The 23,306-nt window shown below is 48.1% G+C and overlaps 1 protein-coding gene across 4 annotated transcripts in view; it reads left to right on the top strand.

The window, feature by feature from the left end:
* The window catches only part of LOC138582238 (uncharacterized), a 178,440-nt gene extending 157,327 nt beyond the window's left edge, over nt 1-21,113 (top strand). For all 4 annotated transcript variants that reach the window (XM_069653339.1, XM_069653341.1, XM_069653340.1 and 1 more), the window contains one exon: nt 15,729-21,113. In XM_069653339.1, the coding sequence (XP_069509440.1) occupies nt 15,729-16,009 (281 nt within the window). In that variant the 3' untranslated portion in view covers nt 16,010-21,113. The remainder of the gene's footprint in view (nt 1-15,728) is intronic.
* Nucleotides 21,114-23,306: the final 2,193 nt, after the last annotated feature.

Genomic DNA, 23,306 nt, shown 5'->3' with positions numbered 1-23,306 from the left:
ACCTTGGGCACTCCTCCCTCAGCAGTTCTTACCTAGTTACCTCAGGTCTCTCGGAACAGAGGATGATACCGCTGTCATTTCTCAGGGGGAAACGCCATGTTTTGAGTGTAGTTTGGTGGCGCCGACCTTTGTCGGGTACTGTAGCAGGTCGTCTCGCGCGTTGCATCCCATTCCACAGACTGGGTCATGTTAACTCCCAAGATTGAATGTGGCCATCTGGGAACTGCCCGATCGCGCCCTCTACTCCGATGATAGCTGTGAGCAAAAAGTGGTCCGAGAACAATTCATTTGGCTGGAAGAATTCATGCGCCGACTCCCCAGGCGGTCCAGTCACTGCAGCTCTGTTTAGATAGGGAATTCATCCACTGCAATCAGGATATTTTTAGGGTATCTTCGGGCAGCCGCAGGAGCCCTCGAAGAACTATGAAAGCGCGCTGGCCATGCCCACCAAACACTTTGGCATCTGTGACATAGTGTAACTGTGATGGGTGGCCAATGTAAATGGTTCCATGTGTTAATATCCCCGCAAAAATATCACCATACAAAAATATTGCCATATTCTTGTAGCGATATTAAGGCATGGAACCTGCGGCGGACACCCCTGCATTATTTTTAAAGGTGCGGGGTACACCCCCTCAACCCCTGTTCCCAGAAACCCCAAAAATGTTCCCCCCCAAAAATTTCGCCGATGGCTGTTCCAGACGCCCATATATACGTTGATATTTTTGGTGGGGATAATATGTAGTGATACCATGTAAATGAGCCCAGGTGACAGTGTGCCTTCCAAGGCCTCAAGTGATGTCGTTTTCTGTACTGTTCCTTTGCTGGTATAGTAGTATGCTCAACATGTTGTGCATGTTTTATCTGTTACTCTGCAAAGTTACCATTTACATTGACACCTGGCATTAAGCGTGCCTCATCTATTGTACTTCTTCCCACAGGTGGACTACCTTTATTTACAAGATAGGCCATATTCAAATGCAGCCCAGTGGTATTCTTGGGTATTATGGGTCACCTTCATTATCTTGTGTGCTTCATAGTAGGTGCGCCTGAGGATTTTTCTGATGTGTTTCTCTGTTCACTTGTTGTTCTACAAGTGCATAGCCTATTTTGGTCTGTTCATCTCTCATTTAGGTCTTGCGGTATATTGGGGTGTTCTGAAGTTATTTAGTGTTATATGGATGTGAACGAAATGGTTCCTTTTTTGTGCATGTGTCTGCAGGCATCCCTGTGTTCTAGCGGATGTTGCATAGTTGGCTCATTGCCTTCATGCTACTTGCATCTGGTCACAGTCCCAGGCAACAAGGCCACCAAACCGATAAGGAAGCCCTCCTTGGTCTTCTCAACCCCCTCAGCCTCACAGGCAACGTCCTCGACACATCACTGCACTGTCATCCCTCCACTACAGCTCTCCTCTCTCGCTTGACTGGTCTGACCACCTAGTTGTCCCTTTCAACAACCTGCACACCACCCCAGTCAAGCACTCCCAGGAAAACCCACCAGACAAACCGTCAGGTTCTTCAAGAACTTCCCAGTGGAAGCCCTCACAGAAGACCTTGCCAACCCTCAGCTTACATTGATCGAACACCCTTAACTGAACTGTGACTCTCTACTGGAAGCACTCCACACCACCCTTTCAACCTCCATCGACTGACATGTGCCTCTGAAACAACGCACCTGCAAACCGAAAGCATCAGCACCCTAGTACACGCAGGAACTCAACCTCAGCAAAATAGTCATCAGGAAACAAGAGAAAACCTGGTGCCGCTCCAGAGCTGCATCCGACCTGCCGCTCCTCAAGGAACTCTCACCAACACGCTGACAACTCATCAACACAGCCATGGCCTCCTACTATCAGAACGCAATAGCTGAAGCCTACAACAAAAGCAGAACCCTCTTCTAAGCGGTCAAGCACTGCATCAACACGCTACCTGCACCTGCCATACCACACTCCATCGAAAAAATCCACCGCCATCAACACCTTCATCGACAAAATCAGCAAGATTTGCCAGCATTTAGACACCAACCTTGCATCCACAGACCCATCTCACGTCCCACCTCACGAAATCTCCACACCTTGGACAACATTCAAGACGCTTCACAGAGGACCTGGTAGAAACCCTGGCTGCCCTCAAAGACACATTGTATAACATCCTGCCTGCCTCTGTCTTCAAGAACCTCCTTGCAGATGTTCTCGTTCCCTACATGGAGATCATCAACAGCTCCCTAACTTAAGGCACCTTCTCATTGACCGTAAAAACAGGACAAATCTTCCCTCTACTAGAAAAACCCATTTTGGATCCCGACAACCTAGGTAACTATCGCCCCATCACTAATCTTACTTTCCTAGGTAAGATCATTGAGAAAGCGGTAGCCGCACAACTGCAGCAACACATGGACACAAACAATCTCCTCCAAACCTACCCATCCGGTTTCAGACCCAGATGCAGCACGGAGACTGCAACCATACAGGTGGACGACAACGCCTTCAACATCTTTGATGATGGCCACCCCTGCCTCCTGGTTCTTCTCGGCTGCTTTCGGTGCAGTAGACCACCAGGTGCTTACGGACACCCTACATTGGCGCATGGGGATCAGCAACCTTGTCCTATGCTGGTTCAAGTTCTACCTTGCCAACCGCCAGCCGTTTGTTCAGATGGATTCCTCTAGATTGCCAATGCTAACTGTCACCTGTGGAGTCCTGCAGAGTTCCATCCTCTCCCTAGTGATCTTCAATATATACATGGAGCCGCTGGGAGCCCTCCTAGCCACACACAATATCTACATCCACCAATATGCCAACGACACACAGCTATACCTCAAACTCGACTCCATCAAGGACATCCAGAGTCATCCATAGGCTCAAATTCTGCCTCTCAATGACCCAGTCCTGGATGTCCAGTGCATACTTGAAGCTCGACCTCTCCAAGACTGAATCCCGACTCCTCAACAACTACACTGAACATCCAGACATAAAGACCTGGCTATCAACCATGAACTCTGAGGGTTTCACACCTTGGCTCACCTCCTGTGCCAAGTTCCTTGGGTTCCACATCAACAAACACCTCTCCTTCAAGACACACATATCTAAGAAAACTCAGACAACTTGGTATCAGCTCTCCCTCCTGCGGAAAGTCAAGCCCTTCCTCCCTTGGACAGCTTTAGATCCATTGTTCACTCACTGGTCCTATCCCACCTGGAAGGGGGAAATGCACTCCTCAAAGGCCTCCTGTCGTCCTCCCTTGTGCTCCTGAGAAGTGTTCTACACACGGCAGCAGGCCTCATCAAGGGTCTACTCAGATACAACCACATCACCCCAGCCCTCATTGACCTTCACTGGCTTCCACTGCATGCACAAATAACCTTCAAGTCTTGTTGCATCATCCATAACTCAGCCTCTCTGGCGGACAGCGCATCAACAGAAGCCAGGATTGGTGCAGACCTGAAATCTGCCATTGCAAAAAGGAAAGGACCAGAGAAAAAGTCTTCTTTGCCTATGACCCAAGACTATGGAACCTCCTCCCCATCAGCATCAGACTCGCCTCCACAAACCTACAATTCAGAAAGAGCTCAAGACCCACCTCTTCAAGGAATCTCTCTGCCTCAACACCTAGGACATCACATTGCCCCTCGCGCCACCTGACTCGCTAGATGCTGCCCGCCCATCTCCTGCGCTCCACCCGGTACAGCTGTACCCGTCCTCTATGCAGCTCTGTATGCAACCCCTGCTGTATATCTGTTCTGTTGTTACCTCTGAAAAGCAGTCTGGATTGCATCTGTACTGTTGTATACCTCTGTAAAGTGCTCCATTGCTTCTCGAAGCTAGGTCTGCGCTCAACAAATATAATAATAATAATTTTAAACGGAGCACAAACACATTGCTCACTGGTCATCATGTGTGTAGATTGTGGGTTCCCTATCGGGACTGAGTGATTTTATCCACTAGTGCTCTTTTCATGTTTTGCCATATGAAACAATAACCCCTTTTTTGCCTGACTGTGGACTTGTGTTTGCCTAAGTTTGTAATGGTGCTTCTAGGGCTTCTACCGTTAAGGATGCATTTCACTTCCACCACATTTAGGCCTTCTTGTCGTTTGGAATGTTACAGTGCTTGAGGGCGCTGTGCATCATGTACACTCTTCTTCCTTGTGTGCATGATGCAATGTTGTAGTTGCATATGCCTGATGTCAGGTGGCTGTGGATATCTGGTTTTCTGTGACTTGAGCGAGCATGTTAGCATTCAAGTCTTTCACGGGATGCTTAAGGAGGTTTTACAGTGCTGTAGAGTGGTGTGCATCACATACACGTTTTTTCATAGTGTGCATGGTGCACATGGGCTGGTTGCACCATGCTAAGTCTATCCTTAAGCTTTCCTTGAAAGGTAGTGACATGCATGCCCTGGTGTGGGTCCAGCTTGAACAGTGTATCACATTTTGCTTTCTTTTAGTTGTGTCTATTTTATGTCCCCTTGGTCCTCTCTTCTGATTTCTCCTCAGCTCTTTGGCTTGTCACAAGTTTATTTTATCAACTTCTTGTACCTCTCTTTTTCCCTTTCTTCTTTTGATATTGGTGATGTTCTCCTTGTGGCTGGGAAAGGTGCCACAAGTGTCGCAGAGTCTGCGTTGATTCTTGCGTGCAGAGGCGTTGCTGGGGGGGTTGGGGGGGCTATAGCCCCTGGTCTTTTGGTTGTAGCCCCGGATAGAATCTCAGGGGCTACAACCAAAAGGCTAGTTAGCCCCCAGTCCTGACAGTTCCGACAACATCGTAGCCCCGGGTCTTTTCCAGACCTAGCAACACCCCTGCTTGCGTGCATTGTGGCCACTCTGCAAGTTAAAGGTAAGGTGACAGCTAGATGTTCAGTGCAGTTGTCCTTTTGTTTTGTATTATGTTTTTGTACCTGGACTGCTTTGTTCTTTTTGGTGGTTTCCTTTTCTTTCAGTAGCTCATTTCCCTTCTCTACCTTAAGCCATCACTAGCTTTGACCCTCTTCTGGTTGTGCATGTCTGTTGTGGCATAGGATAGTTTCTCCTATTGTAAGTAGGTCCTGGACCAGCAGCAACTGCAAGGTGAGACAGGTGCAGGTGGGGGCGCAGCCATTACTGCATCCTACTAAACTGCCATTCTTTGCGCTTACTTCCATTTTAATGCAATTCTTATCCTGCTCTGGCCCTCATTATAAGTATGGCGGTCTGTAAGTAAGGGTGCTGGTAACAACGTACTGGCACCCTTTCCAGACTGCCATATTACAACAATGCCAGTAGTTGCCACGGAACCCCAGGCAAGCCTGACATGCTGGGTTTTCAGGCCCCTACCAGTGCTTCAGTGCCCCAATTTCCATGGAGTCCTATAGGACTCCATGGAAATGGGGGTTTACTGTTACCATCGCCGCTTGTGATATCCCGGTGGTACTGGGATATCAGGCGGCAGTAAAAGGTGTTACAGGGTTGCGGTAACCCGCCGCCTACCAGTGGGTTTTACCAGCGACCCAGTAATGAGGCCCACTGTCTTTACGCATCCATTAGGCTGTCCCTCTCCCGGTTATCCATACTCTGTTTTTCTGTGCCACTGCAACTGTTTCTCTACATTTCTTCTCTTGCATTTTCTGTTGTTTCCCCATCTAGGTGAATGTATTGACCTCTATCACTGATCTTGCATTCTCCTGCATTCTCTGCTTTTCTCTAGGTGAATGTTCCTGGGTGTGCTTGTACATGCCTTGCTGTGTCCACAAGGCATTTCTCCTTTTCTCTAGGTTCCCGCTTACTCTGTGATCACTACTGTTGCCCTGCAGGTCTTTTTCATCTCTAGGTTGATCTGAGCCTGGTCGCCTCTCACCCTGTTTCCACTCACTGCTTGTTGCTGCCCTTGTTTACTTGTCTCCATCTCCGCTCTGTTATTGCCCCTTGTTCTCTCTGTTTAGCCGCCCTTTTCTTCCAATTCCCCTCCTTGTGCACATTGTGTGGTGTAGCTCTGTGCAGTGTTTCCTTCTCTTCTCCCTCTCTCGCTTTACTCTTTCACACCCACTATGGTGCTCTCCATTTCCCTCCATCTTCGCTAATTGCTTTTCTATCTTCTATCCTACTCTTCTCACTAAGACTGGAAGGAACAAGCTCAAGAAGGACACCCTGGTCTCCAATCCAGGTCTCCCCATCGCTGACATCCATGTCAGCGCTTCTTCCAGACAGACTCTCACCGACATCCTCTTTTTGTTCTTTCTCCCGACCTATGGACCCTTCATATGGTCGCACTTCTCTCTCCTTACTTCTCTTCTCCCATTAACGGTGGCAGAAAAGTGGGTGGTCCTCATGTCATCCTTCCAGTCATCCAGAGTCATCATTTATGTCTATATAAACGGCACTGTCATGGACCAGGGCCCGCAGCCCAATCTCCTACTATTTCATAGGCGCCTCCCTTGCCTCATCAACTTCCTTCCTTCGCCTGCTACTCCTTCTGCTTCTCTGGCTCCTCTGCCACCTCCTGCTTCTACTGCTTCAGCTCCTATGTGATCTAGCACATCTCTGGCTCCTCTGCATCTTCCTCTCTCCACCTCTCTGGCTACCTTGCCATCCACTACATCTTTGGCTTCTCTTCTACCTCTGCCTTCCACCTCTCTGGCTGCTAGTCTGCTTCTGTTGAGACTTGAGTGTCGTGTAGGCTGTAGAGGCCTCTGCCCCCAAATGCCGCACAGGGAGAACTTAAAGCAACTCTCTGTGCAGCCGTTGAGGTCACAGGCGAAGATGTTCAAATGTCCAAGTCCGGGAACGCGAACCTCTGGGACTCCACACTGCTGTAAACAAATGCGGATTTAGTACCAAGCAAGAATTAGTAACTACAGTAATAGAATAAGCGAAAAGGTCTTACCAATCAGGGTCAAGGAGGGGATGAGGAACCTAGTGGAGAGGTCCGGGACCCACGTGGACGGCAGTACCCCAAGAGGAGTAGGCTCAATTGTTCGCCTGTCAGCAGGAGCTGTGGAGCTGTGGAACTGTGAGGCAAGGAGGTCAAAGAACCAGTATGCAAAAGGGTGATCCAGGAGGCAGTCCAATTCAAGTCCGTGGTCGAGAGCCGTGTATCACTGTGCAAACAATCCGAAGGGGTAAGTCCAAGAGGAGTCCAGTAAAGCAGGCCAGGTCGATTCCGTGAGTGATCCAAAGATGATTCGAAGTCCGTAGCGCCAACCAGAATGCAGAGCACAGCTGAGAAGCAAGGAATACCCAGGTTTCCGGGTTTATGTACTCGCGCTCCTGGTCACGTGATGCGTGGCATGGTCACGTGATCGGGCAAGAGCATCACGTGACCTCACAGTCCCGCGATGCGGAAGTTCAGGGTTAGCCCTTCGCGATCCTATGCGCCAAGGTAATTGCCAATGTAGGAACGGCCGTAGTCTGACAGCCGTCCTGTTACGGACCAGGCGCGGGTGTGACCGCAAGACGAGTGTGAGTCCACGTGAGTCCCGGGGACGGGGGGAAGCGAGAGAGGGGCGGGACTGGGGATGAGGGAGTGCCCTGGGGACCGCATGATGAGGGATCGTGACAGAACCCCCCCCCAAAGGCCCACGACCCCGTGGGCAGGAAGGGTGATCCCGGTGGAAGCGAGCCACCAACCGGGGAGCGTGGACATCAATAGCAGGAACCCAAGAGCGCTCCTCCGGACCATAACCGACCCAGTCAACCAGGTATTGCAAGCGCCCCCTGCAGACCCGGGAGCCCAGAATGGAGGAAACCTCGTACTCGTCCGGGGAAGCCAAGGACACCGGGGCAGCAGAGGCGCGCAAGCGGGACGGGGCCGGACACGGCTTGAGAAGGGAGACATGAAAAACAGGGTGCACCCTCCAAGAACCCGGGAGAACCAGTCGGTAAGTGACAGGGTTGATAACCCGGGAAACCACATAGGGACCCACAAAACGGGGCAACAACTTCCTACAACCCACTAGCCTCAAGTGACGAGTGGAAAGCCATACCCGGGAACCCACCGAGAAAGACGGAGCCAACAGCCGTTTCTTATCTGCCTGGACCTTCATGGACGACTGGGCCTCACGGAGATGCAAAGCAGCCTGGTCGTGGATAGAGGACAAATCCCTAAGACAAGTGCTGGCGGCCGGATTGGTGGAGGCCGCGAGGTCAGGGATCGGTAATGTGCGGGGATGTTGGCCATAGAGAACATAGAAGGGGGAGAACCCAGTGGATGCATGAACCGCATTGTTATAAGCGAATTCAGCGTGTCGGAGGGCACGCAACCAGGAGCACTGTTGTTGCAGGATCAGACAGCGGAGATATTGTTCCATTGTTTGATTAGTTCTTTCGGTCTGACCATCCGTCTCCGGGTGGTAGGCCGAAGAGAACCGAACATCGATACCCAACAACCTAGTTAGAGCGCGCCAAAAGCGAGAAGTGAATTGCGATCCCCGGTCAGATATAAGGACAGAAGGTAACCCAAAAAGACAAAAGACGGTATCAAAGAACAGGGTGGCCAGGATGGAAGCAGAGGGGATACCCTTGCAGGGGATGAAGCGTGCCATCTTCGAGAAGGAATCCACCACCACCCAAATAGTGTCGTAACCCTGTACCCGAGGGAGTTCCGTGACAAAATCCATGGTTACCGTATGCCATGGTTTCGGGGGCACTGGTAAAGGGAGAAGCAGTCCTAACGGGCGACCTCTACGGGTTTTGCATTGTGTACATATGGTGCACGTATTGACGTAACAATCCACGTCCCTCTTCATGCCCGGCCACCAACACCAACGCTTCAGGAGGGATAACGTACGGCGTTGGCCAGGATGACCGTTCACAGGGGCATCGTGCGACCATTCCATCGCCATGTTGCGTGTGTCGGCAGTGGGCAAGAATAGGCGGTTCAGCACAAACGGGAGACCATCCTGGAACACCGGATCCCACTCAGATAGTTGGTCGGGATGTAAGGACGCCCACTTGCGAACTGCGTCCACTAAGGGCATTGAGGGAGTACATAGACAAACGACCTTAGTGTCATCTAACAATGTGTTAGGGTATACGGGAAGAGAGACCCCCCCGGGAGAGCGGGACAGCGCATCGGCCTTGCCGTGTGCGGAACCAGCCCGATGCCGTATCTGGAAATCGAAAGCTGCGAAGAAAAGGTGCCACCTCACCTGACGGCTGTTAAGGCACTTCAGGGAAGCCAAGTCCTGCAGGTTCTGGTGATCAGTAAACACTGTGACTCGATGCTTGGCGCCCAAGAGATGGTGTCGCCACACGCGGAAAGCGTCCATAACCGCCAACAACTCCTTCTCGGTCACGGTGTAGTGTGACTCGGGGGTGGTAAACTTGCGGGAATGGAACGCAACAGGGTGCAGACGACCCGTGGCCTGACAAGCTTGGGATAAGACAGCACCAAGAGCGAAGGAGGAGGCATCAGCTTCCACGATAAAAGGGAGGTCAGAGTCGGGATGCTGAAGAACAGGGGCTGTGGTGAAAGCTGTCTTCAGAGAATCAAAGGCCTTCTGTTGTGTATCAGACCAAAGGAAGGGGACTCTAGGACTGGTTAATGCAGTGAGGGGAGACACGATAGAAGAAAACCCAGAGATGAATCTCCTATAGAAATTCGCAAAACCCAAAAAGGACTGAAGGGCTTTCAGGTTCGCAGGTATAGGCCAGTCCAAAACCGCTTTAACCTTGGAGTGGTTCATGGACAACCCCCCGGGAGTGATACAGAACCCGAGGAAATCAACAATACCAACGTGGAACAGGCACTTTTCCGGTTTGGCATATAGGGAGTGTTTCTGTAAGCGTGTTAACACCTCACGAACGTGTCGCACATGCTCTTCCAGGGATTGAGAAAAGATTAAGATGTCATCGAGGTAAACCACGACGTACACATCTAAAATGTCGCTCAGGATATCATTCATAAACCTCTGGAAGGTCGCCGGGGCATTGCACAACCCAAAGGGCATGACTGTATATTCGTATAGGCCGTACCGGGTACAGAAGGCGGTTTTCCATTCGTCCCCGGAACGGACGCGGACCAGGTTGTAGGCTCCGCGAAGGTCCAGCTTAGTGAAAACGGTAGCGTGTGTGAGTCGGTCCAGCAAGGGCGTGATGAGGGGAATAGGATACCGATCTTTCCTCGTGATGGCATTCAGGCGTCTATAATCAACACATGGGCGTAGATCGCCTTCCTTTTTCGGCACAAAAAAGATAGGGCTGGCTGCAGGCGAGGTGGATGGTCGTATGTGCCCTAAGCTCAAGGACTTCCTAATGTACTCCTTGAGAGTCGTTTCCTCGGATGGCGAGAGGGAATAGATCCGCCCCGTGGGAACCACTGTATCAGGGAGTAGATCGATGGGGCAATCATACGGGCGATGTGGAGGCAGTTTTTCAGAGGAGCCACGATCAAAGACAGCTGCGAAATCTTGATAGACCTGGGGAACGTCTAGTGCCACTAACCCAACCACGTGTTCTGATGGTGTATCTTGCGGATCCCGTACTGTAAGATGAGCTATAGCCTGGGCAGGATTGTCGCTGTGTGCGTCTGTGGGAAGACAGTATTGCTGGCAGACAGCCGACTCAAAGTGAACCAAACCCGATTTCCAATCAATGAGGGGGTTATGTTCCTGAAGCCAAGGGATCCCCAGGATGAGCCCAAACTGTGGCGTGGTGATAAGGTCAAAACTAATGGTCTCCCTATGTCTGGATTGTATTGTTAATAGCAAAGGGGCGGTTTGTTGTTTGACTGGGCCCGAAATCAAGGACGAGCCATCTACCGCCTGTACCGGTTCAGGTTTGGTTTTGGTCAAGAGGGGCAGGTTTAACAAACGGGCCAAGGATATGTCGATATAGTTTCCCGTGGCCCCAGAGTCAATTATCAGAGTAACAGGATGAGAAACGGACGCTGTGGGCTGTAGAGTGGCTTGTACATGAATGGGCCGGATACGCCCGAAAGAGGGTGTAGGGTTCGGGGTGTCTGTGGTATAGCTCGATCCCGTCCCCGGTACTATGATCGAGCTATCTGAAAACCCTGTGGCTTGTTTTTGGGACGACGTGGGCATTCCTTAACAAAATGACCTAGGGTGCCGCAGTAGTAGCAAGCGTTATCCGCCCTCCTGCGTTCCCTTTCTAAAGGAGATATCGGACTCCTGACCCCCCCGATCTGCATGGGTTCATGAGAGGAGTCAGAAGAAGGAACCGTCATGGGAGAAGAGGAGGAGGGAGTGAAACCTGCTTCCGTTCTTCTTTCGGACCTACGAGCGTCCACCTGGAGTGACAGGTCAACCAGATCCTGGAATGCAGTGGGTAGTGAGGGTACTACTGATAAGGCGTCCTTCATAGGGTTACTGAGGCCCCTATAGAAGACGACTGCTTTCTTGCCCTCTGGCCAAGAGGTTTCAGCGGATAGCTGGTTAAAACGGGTTATGTATTCAATGAGAGAACCCCTACCCTGGCACAAATCCAGAAGTTCCAGATCACGAGATTGGGCCTTGTGTCTAGTATCAAAAACCCTGGACATCTCGGTGACGAGGAGATCGAAATCATATAAGGCCGGGTTATTGTTCTCCAATAAGGGGTTGGCCCATGCAGCGGCAATCCCAGCCAAATGGGAAAGGGTAAAAGCCGCTTTCGTGGTGGAATCTGGAAAAGCCTGAGGCCGGCACAGAAAATGCAACTTGCATTGGTTTAGGAAGGTCCTAAATTTCTTGGGATCCCCGTGGTATCTCTCAGGGGCCGCCAATGGGAATGGAGTAGGTAGCATCATGGGAACGGGATTCTGGGGAAGAATCGGAGGTGGGACAGGTCGAGAAACAGAGGGTGTGTCTCCGAATTCTGCATCTGGGGGTAAAGGGTGTCTGGCACTTTGTAAGTGGTCGAGACGTTGATGGATAGCCGTGTTGGCTGCTGCCATATCGGCTCGTAGCACTGTAATGGCTTGGACTATAGCAGACATGGGGTCTTCAGCGTTCCCCTCCATAGCCTACACGACAATAGGCTTCTCAGTCTGTTGAGACTTGAGTGTCGTGTAGGCTGTAGAGGCCTCTGCCCCCAAATGCCGCACAGGGAGAACTTAAAGCAACTCTCTGTGCAGCCGTTGAGGTCACAGGCGAAGATGTTCAAATGTCCAAGTCCGGGAACGCGAACCTCTGGGACTCCACACTGCTGTAAACAAATGCGGATTTAGTACCAAGCAAGAATCAGTAACTACAGTAATAGAATAAGCGAAAAGGTCTTACCAATCAGGGTCAAGGAGGGGATGAGGAACCTAGTGGAGAGGTCCGGGACCCACGTGGACGGCAGTACCCCAAGAGGAGTAGGCTCAATTGTTCGCCTGTCAGCAGGAGCTGTGGAGCTGTGGAACTGTGAGGCAAGGAGGTCAAAGAACCAGTATGCAAAAGGGTGATCCAGGAGGCAGTCCAATTCAAGTCCGTGGTCGAGAGCCGTGTATCACTGTGCAAACAATCCGAAGGGGTAAGTCCAAGAGGAGTCCAGTAAAGCAGGCCAGGTCGATTCCGTGAGTGATCCAAAGATGATTCGAAGTCCGTAGCGCCAACCAGAATGCAGAGCACAGCTGAGAAGCAAGGAATACCCAGGTTTCCGGGTTTATGTACTCGCGCTCCTGGTCACGTGATGCGTGGCATGGTCACGTGATCGGGCAAGAGCATCACGTGACCTCACAGTCCCGCGATGCGGAAGTTCAGGGTTAGCCCTTCGCGATCCTATGCGCCAAGGTAATTGCCAATGTAGGAACGGCCGTAGTCTGACAGCCGTCCTGTTACGGACCAGGCGCGGGTGTGACCGCAAGACGAGTGTGAGTCCACGTGAGTCCCGGGGACGGGGGGAAGCGAGAGAGGGGCGGGACTGGGGATGAGGGAGTGCCCTGGGGACCGCATGATGAGGGATCGTGACAGCTACTTCCGATGGGTACTCCTCTCCCATGTACCCTGCCCCAGAAGTGTTTCAAAAGTGGCAACCTGCTCTACGTAGCGACTCTCAACTCTTGCTGTGCTGTGAAACATCCTCTGTCATCTGCCACCTCCTGGAACTCATGGACCTGGATGTTCTCGCTCTTACCGAGACATGGTTCAAGTCCAGCTCTGTCACAAGTTTTGACACACTCCTCCCTGATGGCTACAAGATCCTCGCTGAGCCCAGGCCCAACAGGCCCAGAGGTGGAGTGGCCCTGATCTCTCCTGAGTGGATCCCTGCTTCCATCATCCCCACTCAGTCCTATTCCTCCTTTGCGTGCTTTGTCTGCAGGCTCTCTATCTCTTCTGGTCTCTCTCTGGCCTTGGCCACCATGAATAATACCACAGAAAATGGCCAGAAATGTTCATTTTTACCTCCAGCAAAATGCTGGAAGGAAAAATACCATTTTCCACCGAACTCGTGATTTGGCCCGCCCTTAAATGTGGTGGTAATACTGTTACCGCCACATTTAAGGGCTCAGCCCAAACTCGTGATGAGGCCCTCAGTGGCCAGAGGAAATATATGTTGCTTAACTCAAAAAAACATTCATTAGATGTACACTCTTAAGGTTTAATGAATTTCTGTTGTGATCAGCCTTTAAGAAAGGATATTATCCAATCTAGGGCTGGTTCCCTAATGCCTCCTTCATATAAATAGGACCTAAGCATACTGCAATCGACCAGGTCAAAAGCATCTGAAAGGTCAAGCAGGATAAGAGCAAGCTCAACATCTTGATTTCCGATCATTGCAAATAGATAAAAGGAGTGACTATGTTGTGCCTAATTCTGAAACCTGCCTGTCGTAGGTTTAGCATCTAATTTTCTTCAGTAAATCACATGCAGGGTGGGTTGTATACAAATTGTTCGTTTTACAACTGTTGGAATTACAATTGACCTTTTCACAATTGACCAAATTGTGAAGGTCAATTGTAACATATATGTGGGGGGAAACCCCCCACAACCTCCCACCCAACGCCAAACCCCCCAAAACCCCTATATATATTTATATATATATATATTACCAAACCAATATATATATATATATATATATATATATATATACAGTCAATTGTGAAAAGGTCATTTGTAACCCTTTAAATTCGGTCAATTGTTCATTCGAACAATTGTAAACGAACAATTTGGGTAATACCGCAGGGTGAGGTACTTTGTTAAGGTATTGTATTTTCAGATGCTGTAGGAATGTTTAACATCCTATGTACATATGTCTAAGTGTTTGGAAGGAATAATGGTGAAGAATATGGCATAACGGTCATCCCAGTGTTGTCGGATTAAAAGTAAGGAAGAGACAGAATTGGGAGGAGGGAAGAGGTGTCTAGAGCGTGCCCAGTGAATGGGCTGTTTCTGTTTTTAGTATGTTTTGATCCATACTTTCCAGATTTGGCATGAGGTTTTTAGTGAGGCGATTATGCCGTCCCCAGAGGATGTGTGATACCATCTCATTAGACTCCAAATCTGAAAGATCCTCTCCGTGTATTGAATGATGGCCAGAAGGCCTGTGGATAGGAAAAAGGGAAACAGAGAATAGAGAGGGAAGAATAGATCATGAGCTTGATAAGCATAGGCTCACAAGATGGGGTTGAAATATCGGGGGAAAAGAACTATTGCTATGTTGTTATGCACAAATGCTATTCCCCCTGCTCTTTTTGTCCTGTTCTTCAAGATAATCTTATAACCGTTAGAGGAGGTTTCATGTACGAGGGGCGGAAATCTGTCTATTGGACAGATTTCTGCAAGAAACAAAAGTGATGAGCCTTGTTCTAAAATGAAGTCAGAGATTTCATATTTTGGGAGGGTGAAAAGACAGATCATCTCAAATAGATAAAAGGGGTGACTATGCTGGGCCTAATTAAGAAACCTCCTTGTGCCGGGTTTGGAACTGATTTTCTTCAGTGAATCACTTGAGCTAAAGGTATGAATCTATCAATCAGATTAGAATCAACAAATGATATTGCTCTTAATCATTGGGGTTTGTAGAATCTTGACTAATATTTCTTATGTTAATGTTTACAGTAAGCTTCTGCATATGTTTTTGTTTCTCTCCCAGAGGAGGGGATGCATTAATAGTGGCTTTGCTGCTTCGGCTGCTAAGGGGAGCTGCAGAGGAACTTTGAGTGAAAAAAAGAGGGCACAGGTCAGCAGTTGAAGGGAATAATGAACTTAAGAAAAAACTACTCATTGGCAGCTGAGGAAGAGGGTTTTGGAATCGAAGCTTGTCAGTTAGCGAGTATCTAATTTTTGATTCGCATATCAAGAAAAGAGTTTGGCACTCCTAGTCCAGTTTTAAAATCACACATGATGGCGTAGAGTGGAATGATTTGTAAGGAGAAAGCCACAGCACAGTTTGTCTTCAAAATAAAGGGGAAAAAAGCATGTTGCACTTCATTGACTGAAGGAACAGTATGGCGGGAATGTGTGTCTGCAAACTGCTTCCAGAAATCATAAGGTGTGAAGATAATGAATGATCTGCCTTACTACCCCCTAAATATCAACTACTGTAGGCGTGTGCGCAGCAGTGTCAATCAAGTGGCCCAGGATCTCTTATGTGATCTTGTAAGGAATAAGTGTACCAACATTTGTGGTCTGATTTAGTCTACGTTTTTTGGTAAACTAATAAAAGCTATTGTTTTCAGGATGATGAGGTCCTTTTAGTATTGACATTTTTAAAGGTGTCTGATACAGAGGATTGGAATATCAGAAGTTAAATATAACCTAAAACCCTGAATCATGCCAAACCTTCCCCCTTGCCTCCTAAATAATGCCTCTGTTCCCTTTGTCTTTGCAGCACTTGTCACTGATGAGCAAATGATGTCCCTGGCGAAAGGATTCGGCAAGAATTGGAAAGAAATCGGCATTAGGTTCCTGGGGATCAAAAACAACAGGCTGGAACAGATTGAGCTGGACCATCAAAACAATCTGGTGATGCAGGCCTTCTACATGATCAGGGCCTGGAAAAACAAGGAGAAGCTGAATGCCACGCCAGAGCACCTCTACACGCTCCTGTCCCAGAATGAGGTGCCTCTTGAACCAGAGGCCTACCAATTCCTAGATCAGTGTGAAGGCTAAACATGGGGAAATCAGGGACATTCCCACATTAGAACACATTGTCCCTGCCTGACCTGAGCCCTTGAAAGCGTCCCAATTCCAGGCACACAGGCAGGCAGTAGCAAGCAAGGAAACTGTCCAAAAATGCGAGTTAAAACTCTACCGCAAAACTCTCCACAGTTTCCCTCTCTGGGAGCATGGACTCGGCCCCCTCGGCTGCCCCTTTCATTCAATTGTCTGTTGGGTAGGAACTGTGCCTTCAGGTGTCTTCTTTTCCCAGGTAAGCTCGCCCTGCCCCGTAGCAGGCCTCAGTGTCTTGGGGGCACAGGGATGAGGGAAAGCAACCAGGGGTTGTGCACAGGCTATCTGGAGAGAAAGTAATTACTGCAGAAGTCCACCCCCATGTTCTTGTCTCCTGGCCTGCCCTTGAAATATGTGTCTCTACTCCTATAAGTGCCCACACATGCCTAACAACTGAAAAGCGTGCAGCCTGCTATCTACTTTACTTGAGCAGCTGTTTCGCCCCCTGAAGCCATGTGCAACTTGGTTTAGATAACTTTGCAAAGTTGAAGCTGGACATCGCTGTGTGCCTTTAACTGTCGCCTGTAGGAGCTCATTTTGTTTGAATCTGTACTTGCAAATAGGCCCCTCACCCACCCGGCACTGCAGAGTGCAAATGGAGAAGTGTAAAGAGACGGCGGAAGCCTCTTTACACTTCTCTATTTGCACTACGCAGTGCAAATGGAGCAAACGCCACCTGTCATGTTTGCATGGCTTGCAGCGTTTACAACAATTTCCTTTGGGAACCGTCTGCTTTTTGCTGAGGCTGGTGCAAAAACCAGGTGGTTTCCATAGGAAATCCTCAATTTTACGCCACAATGAAAATCTCATGCTGGCGTAAAAGTGATTTGTGAAGGCGGAGGGCAAACTGGAGGCAGAAACATAACTCCCGTTCTGGCTTCAAAAATTCCCTAGAGCATGAAAGCAGGCGTTAAGACTGCCTTTAGTTCCTCCATTTACCTCCAGGGATTCCAAAATTAGTTCCCTAGAATGCTTCAGACATGCACTGCACCCAGTTCTTTAAGTGGGCTGGGGGGCCCTGCCGGGCCCCGTTCCCACCACTTCATGGTGAGGTCATTGTCCTGCCACGGCCACAGCCGCAACTGGAGATGAGCCTGCCATCATCAAGTCAGGCAGCTGTGACTGACAGAAGTGCAGGGCAGTCACAGCTCCGCTCAAACTAGTTTGCGCGCAGTTGTGGCTGGCGGGCACTTGTTAGTCACAGCTCAGGAAACGCGCCACACCATTGCATGGGGTACCCGTAAGTCCTGTAGTCCCTCCTAGTTCTCTCATTGTACAGAATTTCCAGAGGCCCCACCCTCTTCTTCTTGGGGTTCCTGTCCCTCAGCATTACCCTCTTACTGGATGAACTAAACCTTAAGATATCTGGGCTGATTATCTTGCTTCTTGATGCCTGTTGTGTATACCTCTGACCAGGTCTGTCAGTCCACTACTGCTCCATTCAACGTTTAACAAAAGCCCCCCCAAAACGCACACTTTATGAACCAACTTGTTGTAGAGCCCAGGCAGTGCTTGAAATGGGCACGTTCTACCAGGTTTTGAGTACTTTACATGCACTCCTCATTAGTAAGGAAGTACTGTGGGCTTGCGAGCACTGGGCTGAAACACATACAGCATGACTTAAAATCACACGCAGTTGAAAGACCGTTGCGCAGTTCATCAGTTGGTGTCATTTTGTGGGGTCTCTTTCGTGCTCCTCTTAGTATTGTATTTGAAAAAGGAACAACAACCCTCATGTTTTACTCCTGTTGTGGGTTTTTTTGTACACTTGTCAGCCTTGTTGGTGGGAGTGTTACACACACTCCTGTTGGATTTCCACTTTTTTTTCCAGTCTTGTGTCTTCTTTCTTTTACTTTTTCCTTCCAAATTTCGATTTTGTTACTGAAGGAAATTTTTCGCTTTTAAGTGAGCTTTGCTAATTTTTCATTTTATCTTTATGTACATTTATTTATCCCCTCCTACCTTTTCATTTTTGCACATAACAGTTTAGTTATAGGAGCACGTTATGATAAATTGTTATGTCATACTAAGTTATTTCATGTTTTATATTGTATTTGCAATGTCATGTCACGTCACTTGTACGAAGCTGACAATGGCTGTGAAGCTGTGGGACAGGTAGCATGCCACAGCCCCCATGATAATGAAATAACTCAAGTTGGTGGCACTCAGTTCAGGAACAGTACCACATTTCCTATTGTATTCCGGCAAAAGCACACTTAACCACCCTAGTGAACCTAATATTACCCGCTTCTCTCGATTGACTGGACAAGGTAACTAGAGCCCAGCCGGTTAGGCAAGGCCGGATCTTTCTTATTAACTCCCAGAAGAGCCCAGTGTAAGGCCATGAAGAATCCAACCTCCCACACCACCATTGCCATCCCCTCAAACTCCTAGCATTTCCCCAAGAACTTCTATTCATCCAGGCCCAGCGTGCTCCCAGTGGAACTACAGTCTAAAGGCCAGCAAGTACCGGTTTTCCTCCTAAAGTTCTGTTTTTGGAATCTACCCGTTTGTAGCCAAGGGAGTAAATGGAAGAGTATGTGCTGAACAGCTTATGAAGTAAGTGAGAGTGTGTTCGCTTGACTACACCTATGCAGTGTAGTTAGGCCTCAAAGCCTGTTGTGATGAATCCTGGGGGTGGTATTATGAGGGAGGATCACATTGGAGGAGATTGCTATCGGGGAGCTGTTGTGACCCCATCAGAAGAGACGCAGTATTCTTCCATTCATTTTGAAGATGACCCTATAATACCTACATTTCTGATGGCATTTTGTCATTATACCAATCCTTTCAGTGCTAAAACCCTAAAAACCCCTTCTTACTAAACACCCTACGCAGGATACCATTCACACTTCATATGTGCATAATGCTGACTTAACATCTCCAAACAATGTTGGTTTTTGATGTGAACAAAAACCTAAGCAAGATAGCTTTAAAAGGTCCAAAACTCCTCTGGACTCCAACTCTCATAAATCCTTCAGTATAGAAAGGAGTTAATGTGAAGCAGAAGAAACACCAATGTACAGATTTGATGTAATGCCAATCAGCTGTGCGGGATATTTAAAAAGGTGTGCCTTTTCATGAGAGCCGTGAAGGAGGAAAAGAGAGATGCAGAATGGGCGCAACGGGAAGCAGAACCGAAGGCAGACACATGCGTGCAAACTCTGGACGAAAGCAGATGCTTTCTACCGGGACGGCAAAAGACTGGGAGAAGCAGAGCAGGTGCCGCAGAGGAACCATTGACAAGCCGACAGAAGTGGAGAGGCTGTCAAGGACGCAGTCATGGTGAAAGACAAAAGTTCCACCGGGGGATGACGAAGAAGCCGACAGCAGAACCGCAAGAGCATCTACAAGTTGGGGAACGCTGGCACGAGGCACAAACATTGCTGCAGCCATACCCCATATGTCGGACACACCAGCAAACATCGGTGAGTCTGTCCAAAGTTAATTGGGAGCCCTGGGGCATACCAACAGGTGTATAACCAATATGTAGCTTATTTTAAGTGTCAAACAAGTGACATAGAAAGACTGAATTTGACCAAGACTCCATATATGAGATGTGGATATGGAGGAAGCTCAAGTAAATGTTGTCATGAGAAAATTAACTATAATAAAGCAATTGTAAGGCAAGATCTGTATACATTTTCATATATGAAAAGTCAATATAGGGAAGATTGAAACAAGTATTGCCACAAGCCAATGAATGCTAACAATGAAGATAACAATCAAATCTTGAACATAAGGGATGCCAATATGGGGGAAGTTGGAACAAGTGTTACCTGGAGCAAATAGTGTATAAACAGTGAAGGAACACAACTGTGTAATACTTAAAGAGAACTGAAAGATTAATAGAAGGCCTGGTAAAAGAAATGCATCAAGCAGTAAACATTTGGGGGAAAGATACCTGACAGAAGAGTATACCAGGGGATCTTCTAAGCCCAAAGGGGATTCCTGGCAGTGGATTATACCAGGAAATCCATCTAGAGTTTAAGAAAAGACATTGTGGAAAATGTTCCTGACAGGAGAGTATACCAGGAGACCACCTGCACAAGTTGTTTGAAAGGAAAATACACTGTGAAAGCGGTTCTTGGCAGGAGTGTACAGCAGAAGATTTTCTTTAATAAATTGCTGAGTAGAAGAGACACTTTTTGCCATTCTTATAAAAACCATCACTACTTTGAAAATATACTCCTTGTCATTCTTAAGAAGGTGTTGTGTAAAAGAGACATTTCAACTACTCCTCGGGAGTCATTGTTTGGAAAAGACAGTTTTCTCATCATCCTTAAGAAAGTATTAAAACATCATTTCTTGAGTCTCTAAGAGATACTTTGCCATCCTTAAAACACCATTGTTTGGGAAAAGACACTATAAATCATCTTAATGAATTGTTATGTGAAAGAGACATTTCTATCACTCTCAAAGAACTATTGTTTCACTTGAACACTTTCAATATTCTACCTGAACCAGTTCCTTCCTATTCTTCCTCGTCCATCTCCCTTCCTCTATTTTAATTTGTTTCCCAGCAGACTACGGTCTTGTGATCGCAGGCGGGGATACAATACACCTTAAAGCTTGGACAAGGACAGGCCCTTGAGACAACGATGGTGATGATTCAGAGCATTATGGAACTCAAAATGTAATTAATATAGCAGACTGTATGGCAGCATGCCTTATGCCAGTTATCTGCCTTTTTGAATGTCATAAAGGTCTGCTCATACTCAAATATGGCCTGACATGCATTGAATGTGTCTTTGACATAACTGGCAAATGTGCATGTTATTCCTTTATGTATGTGTTATGCATGGAAAAATAGCAGAGGCCAACTGTAGGCAGTTACACTTGGGGTTGATAGACCAGACCGATTTATACTAGCCCACCTTCTTCCACCTTTAGCGCTGTGTGCTCCATAGTGTATGGCTCAGTCCCACAAATAATTTGGTCCAGCTGTCACATTGTCATCGACATAGCAATCCACACCACTGCTGTATGAACCTGAGGTGACAACCACATTTAACTCAGGAAGCATAAAGAAGTCTTTGTTATACCTCAGTGTTTCTAGCCTTTTCTGAGCATCAGCAAATGAAACCTGAGGCTTGGAGCAGCCTGGTTTGGGCGGGGAGGTGTGTGTGTGTGTGTGTGTGTGTGTGTGTGTATATTTCTGAGGCTTGTGGAATCTGCTTAGATCACATGCTATGCATAGGATGACATCTAGTGGAAGCTGCAGAGTATTACAGTTGTTGTTTTTGAAACACGAAAAGGGACGTTGACAGGGCGGGCCAGTAATACTATCCCTAGTGTGACATCTACTGTACCCATGGTGCTTTATGCGTCAAGATCCGCCATCATAGTCGGTTCCATATCACAGAGTTCCTTCTTGGCTATCGCCATTGCTTAGAAAACTTAAACTTAGTATATTCTTTCTTTCTTTTTGATATCTGTCTACCGTGAGCGACAGCATCAAGGACACATTACCATCGTCAATGACTACAACAACTTGTCTCGATGAACCTTTGCCATGGCCTTGGAAGGCCTCAACGGGCCTTTGCCCTCAAAGTAGGGAGAGTGGGGGGTGGTTCATTCTTTAGTCTAATTAAGAGAATGCATATTCCCCTCTCCACCCACTTATTTCGCCAAGCTGCCTTCCCCAAACATAATGGAGAATACACCCTTTAAGTTTTGCCCCTCCTGTAATAGAAATTTCCCATGGAAATATTTGCACCAGGCGTGCAATCTCTGTCTCCCAAGGGATCACGCTGAAGGACAGTGCAAGGAGTGCACACTGTTCAGGCCCAAAACAGTTAAGGACCGCAAAACAAAACACTGGGCCCCCTATGCCATGCAGGCCGACGCCGCCATCGACGTTGAGGGAGCCACAAAGTCCTCACATGCCAAAGACAGGGCATCAAAAGACACTTCGACGGCCCCCTTGCATGCGACCACCGACCGTAGAAAGACACATCGTAGGCCTCTTCAAAGACTAATCCAAGCTTGAAATTGAACAAGCTCATTAAAAAACATGTGCCAGATACACTGTTGAAAAGTCGGACGTCCATAAAACCATAAATCTTCTTAGAGACAGGGAGAGGCCACCCCCTCCCGCCTCTGTTCCCAGAGTAATCCCAAGTTCATCACAATGGACAGCAGAGCAGATTGATAAAGTAATGAGGCGAATGTCCTCTCTAACTAATTTCTTTGATGACCACCCAGAGGTCTTGCAAAACCTTCAGGGTGCTCCAAACAGCGGGCCAGTAACTACTGAAAGCGGGGCAGCAGTTACCCAGTATTCTTCCAAAAGAGCCCACACAGACCTCACACAAGATTCCATCTCACATCAGGACTGAGGGCAGCAGGCTTACTGTTACACCATGCAAGACTCCCGGGATCCTGGAACTTACACTGACCCAGACGACCAAGGGGACATGGGTGACGTCGATCAATAGTATGATGACGACACGAGGATGTCTACGTCATCCAGTCACCAGATCATTCAGACCCACCAATGGCAAACTCACCAGTGGATAACCAAATACAGTATAATGACATGCTCCTAAAGGCGGAAGAGCATTTCAAAATTGACACACAAGAGACACAAGTCGATAAGGACTTTGTTGAAGACATACTAGGTCATAAAAGGTCAGCAACCCAATTTATCCCCCTACTACAATCAGTACAGAGACGCATTCATCCCTCTCTGATTACTCCTAATTTAACACGGGCAGTCAAACCGCACATTGAGAAAGTATTCAGGCCAGCCCCCTCATACCTTGTATACATCAGGGGACAGTTAAAACCTGACTCCTTATTGGTAACAAATGCTAGAAAGAGAGTAGAAATCCCTCTGGCCTCTTCCAAAGCCCCTCCTGATAAGGAAAGTAAAAAGATTTACACTTTTGGAAGAAAGGTAACCTCTTCAGCAGTTTACCAGTCTATAATTGCAAAAAACACTTTATTAGCTAGTTAAAACTGCCACAAGTGGGACAACATTGCCGAACAAATAGCCTTGGTTCCAGAGCCCCTTATAACACAGCTGTCGCTCTCCATTGCTGAGGGTATGCAAATAGCAAACTGCATCCTCAAGAACAACTTCAATGCAGCGGACCATGCAGGAAGAATCATAGCAGAGGGCATGTTGATCAAATTCCATGCGTGGCTACGCCAGTCAGGCTTCAAGCTTGAGACTCAGACTACCCTTCCTAATATGCCCATAGAACCAAGCATGTTGTTTGGCAAAGCGGTG

The sequence above is a fragment of the Ambystoma mexicanum genome, chromosome 3q (assembly GCF_040938575.1).
Source record: "Ambystoma mexicanum isolate Mex_15411 chromosome 3q, UKY_AmexF1_1, whole genome shotgun sequence".
Taxonomy (NCBI): Eukaryota; Metazoa; Chordata; class Amphibia; order Caudata; family Ambystomatidae; genus Ambystoma; species Ambystoma mexicanum.
Note: the sequence above shows the minus strand (reverse complement) of the source record. Positions and strands in the feature narration are given on the sequence as shown.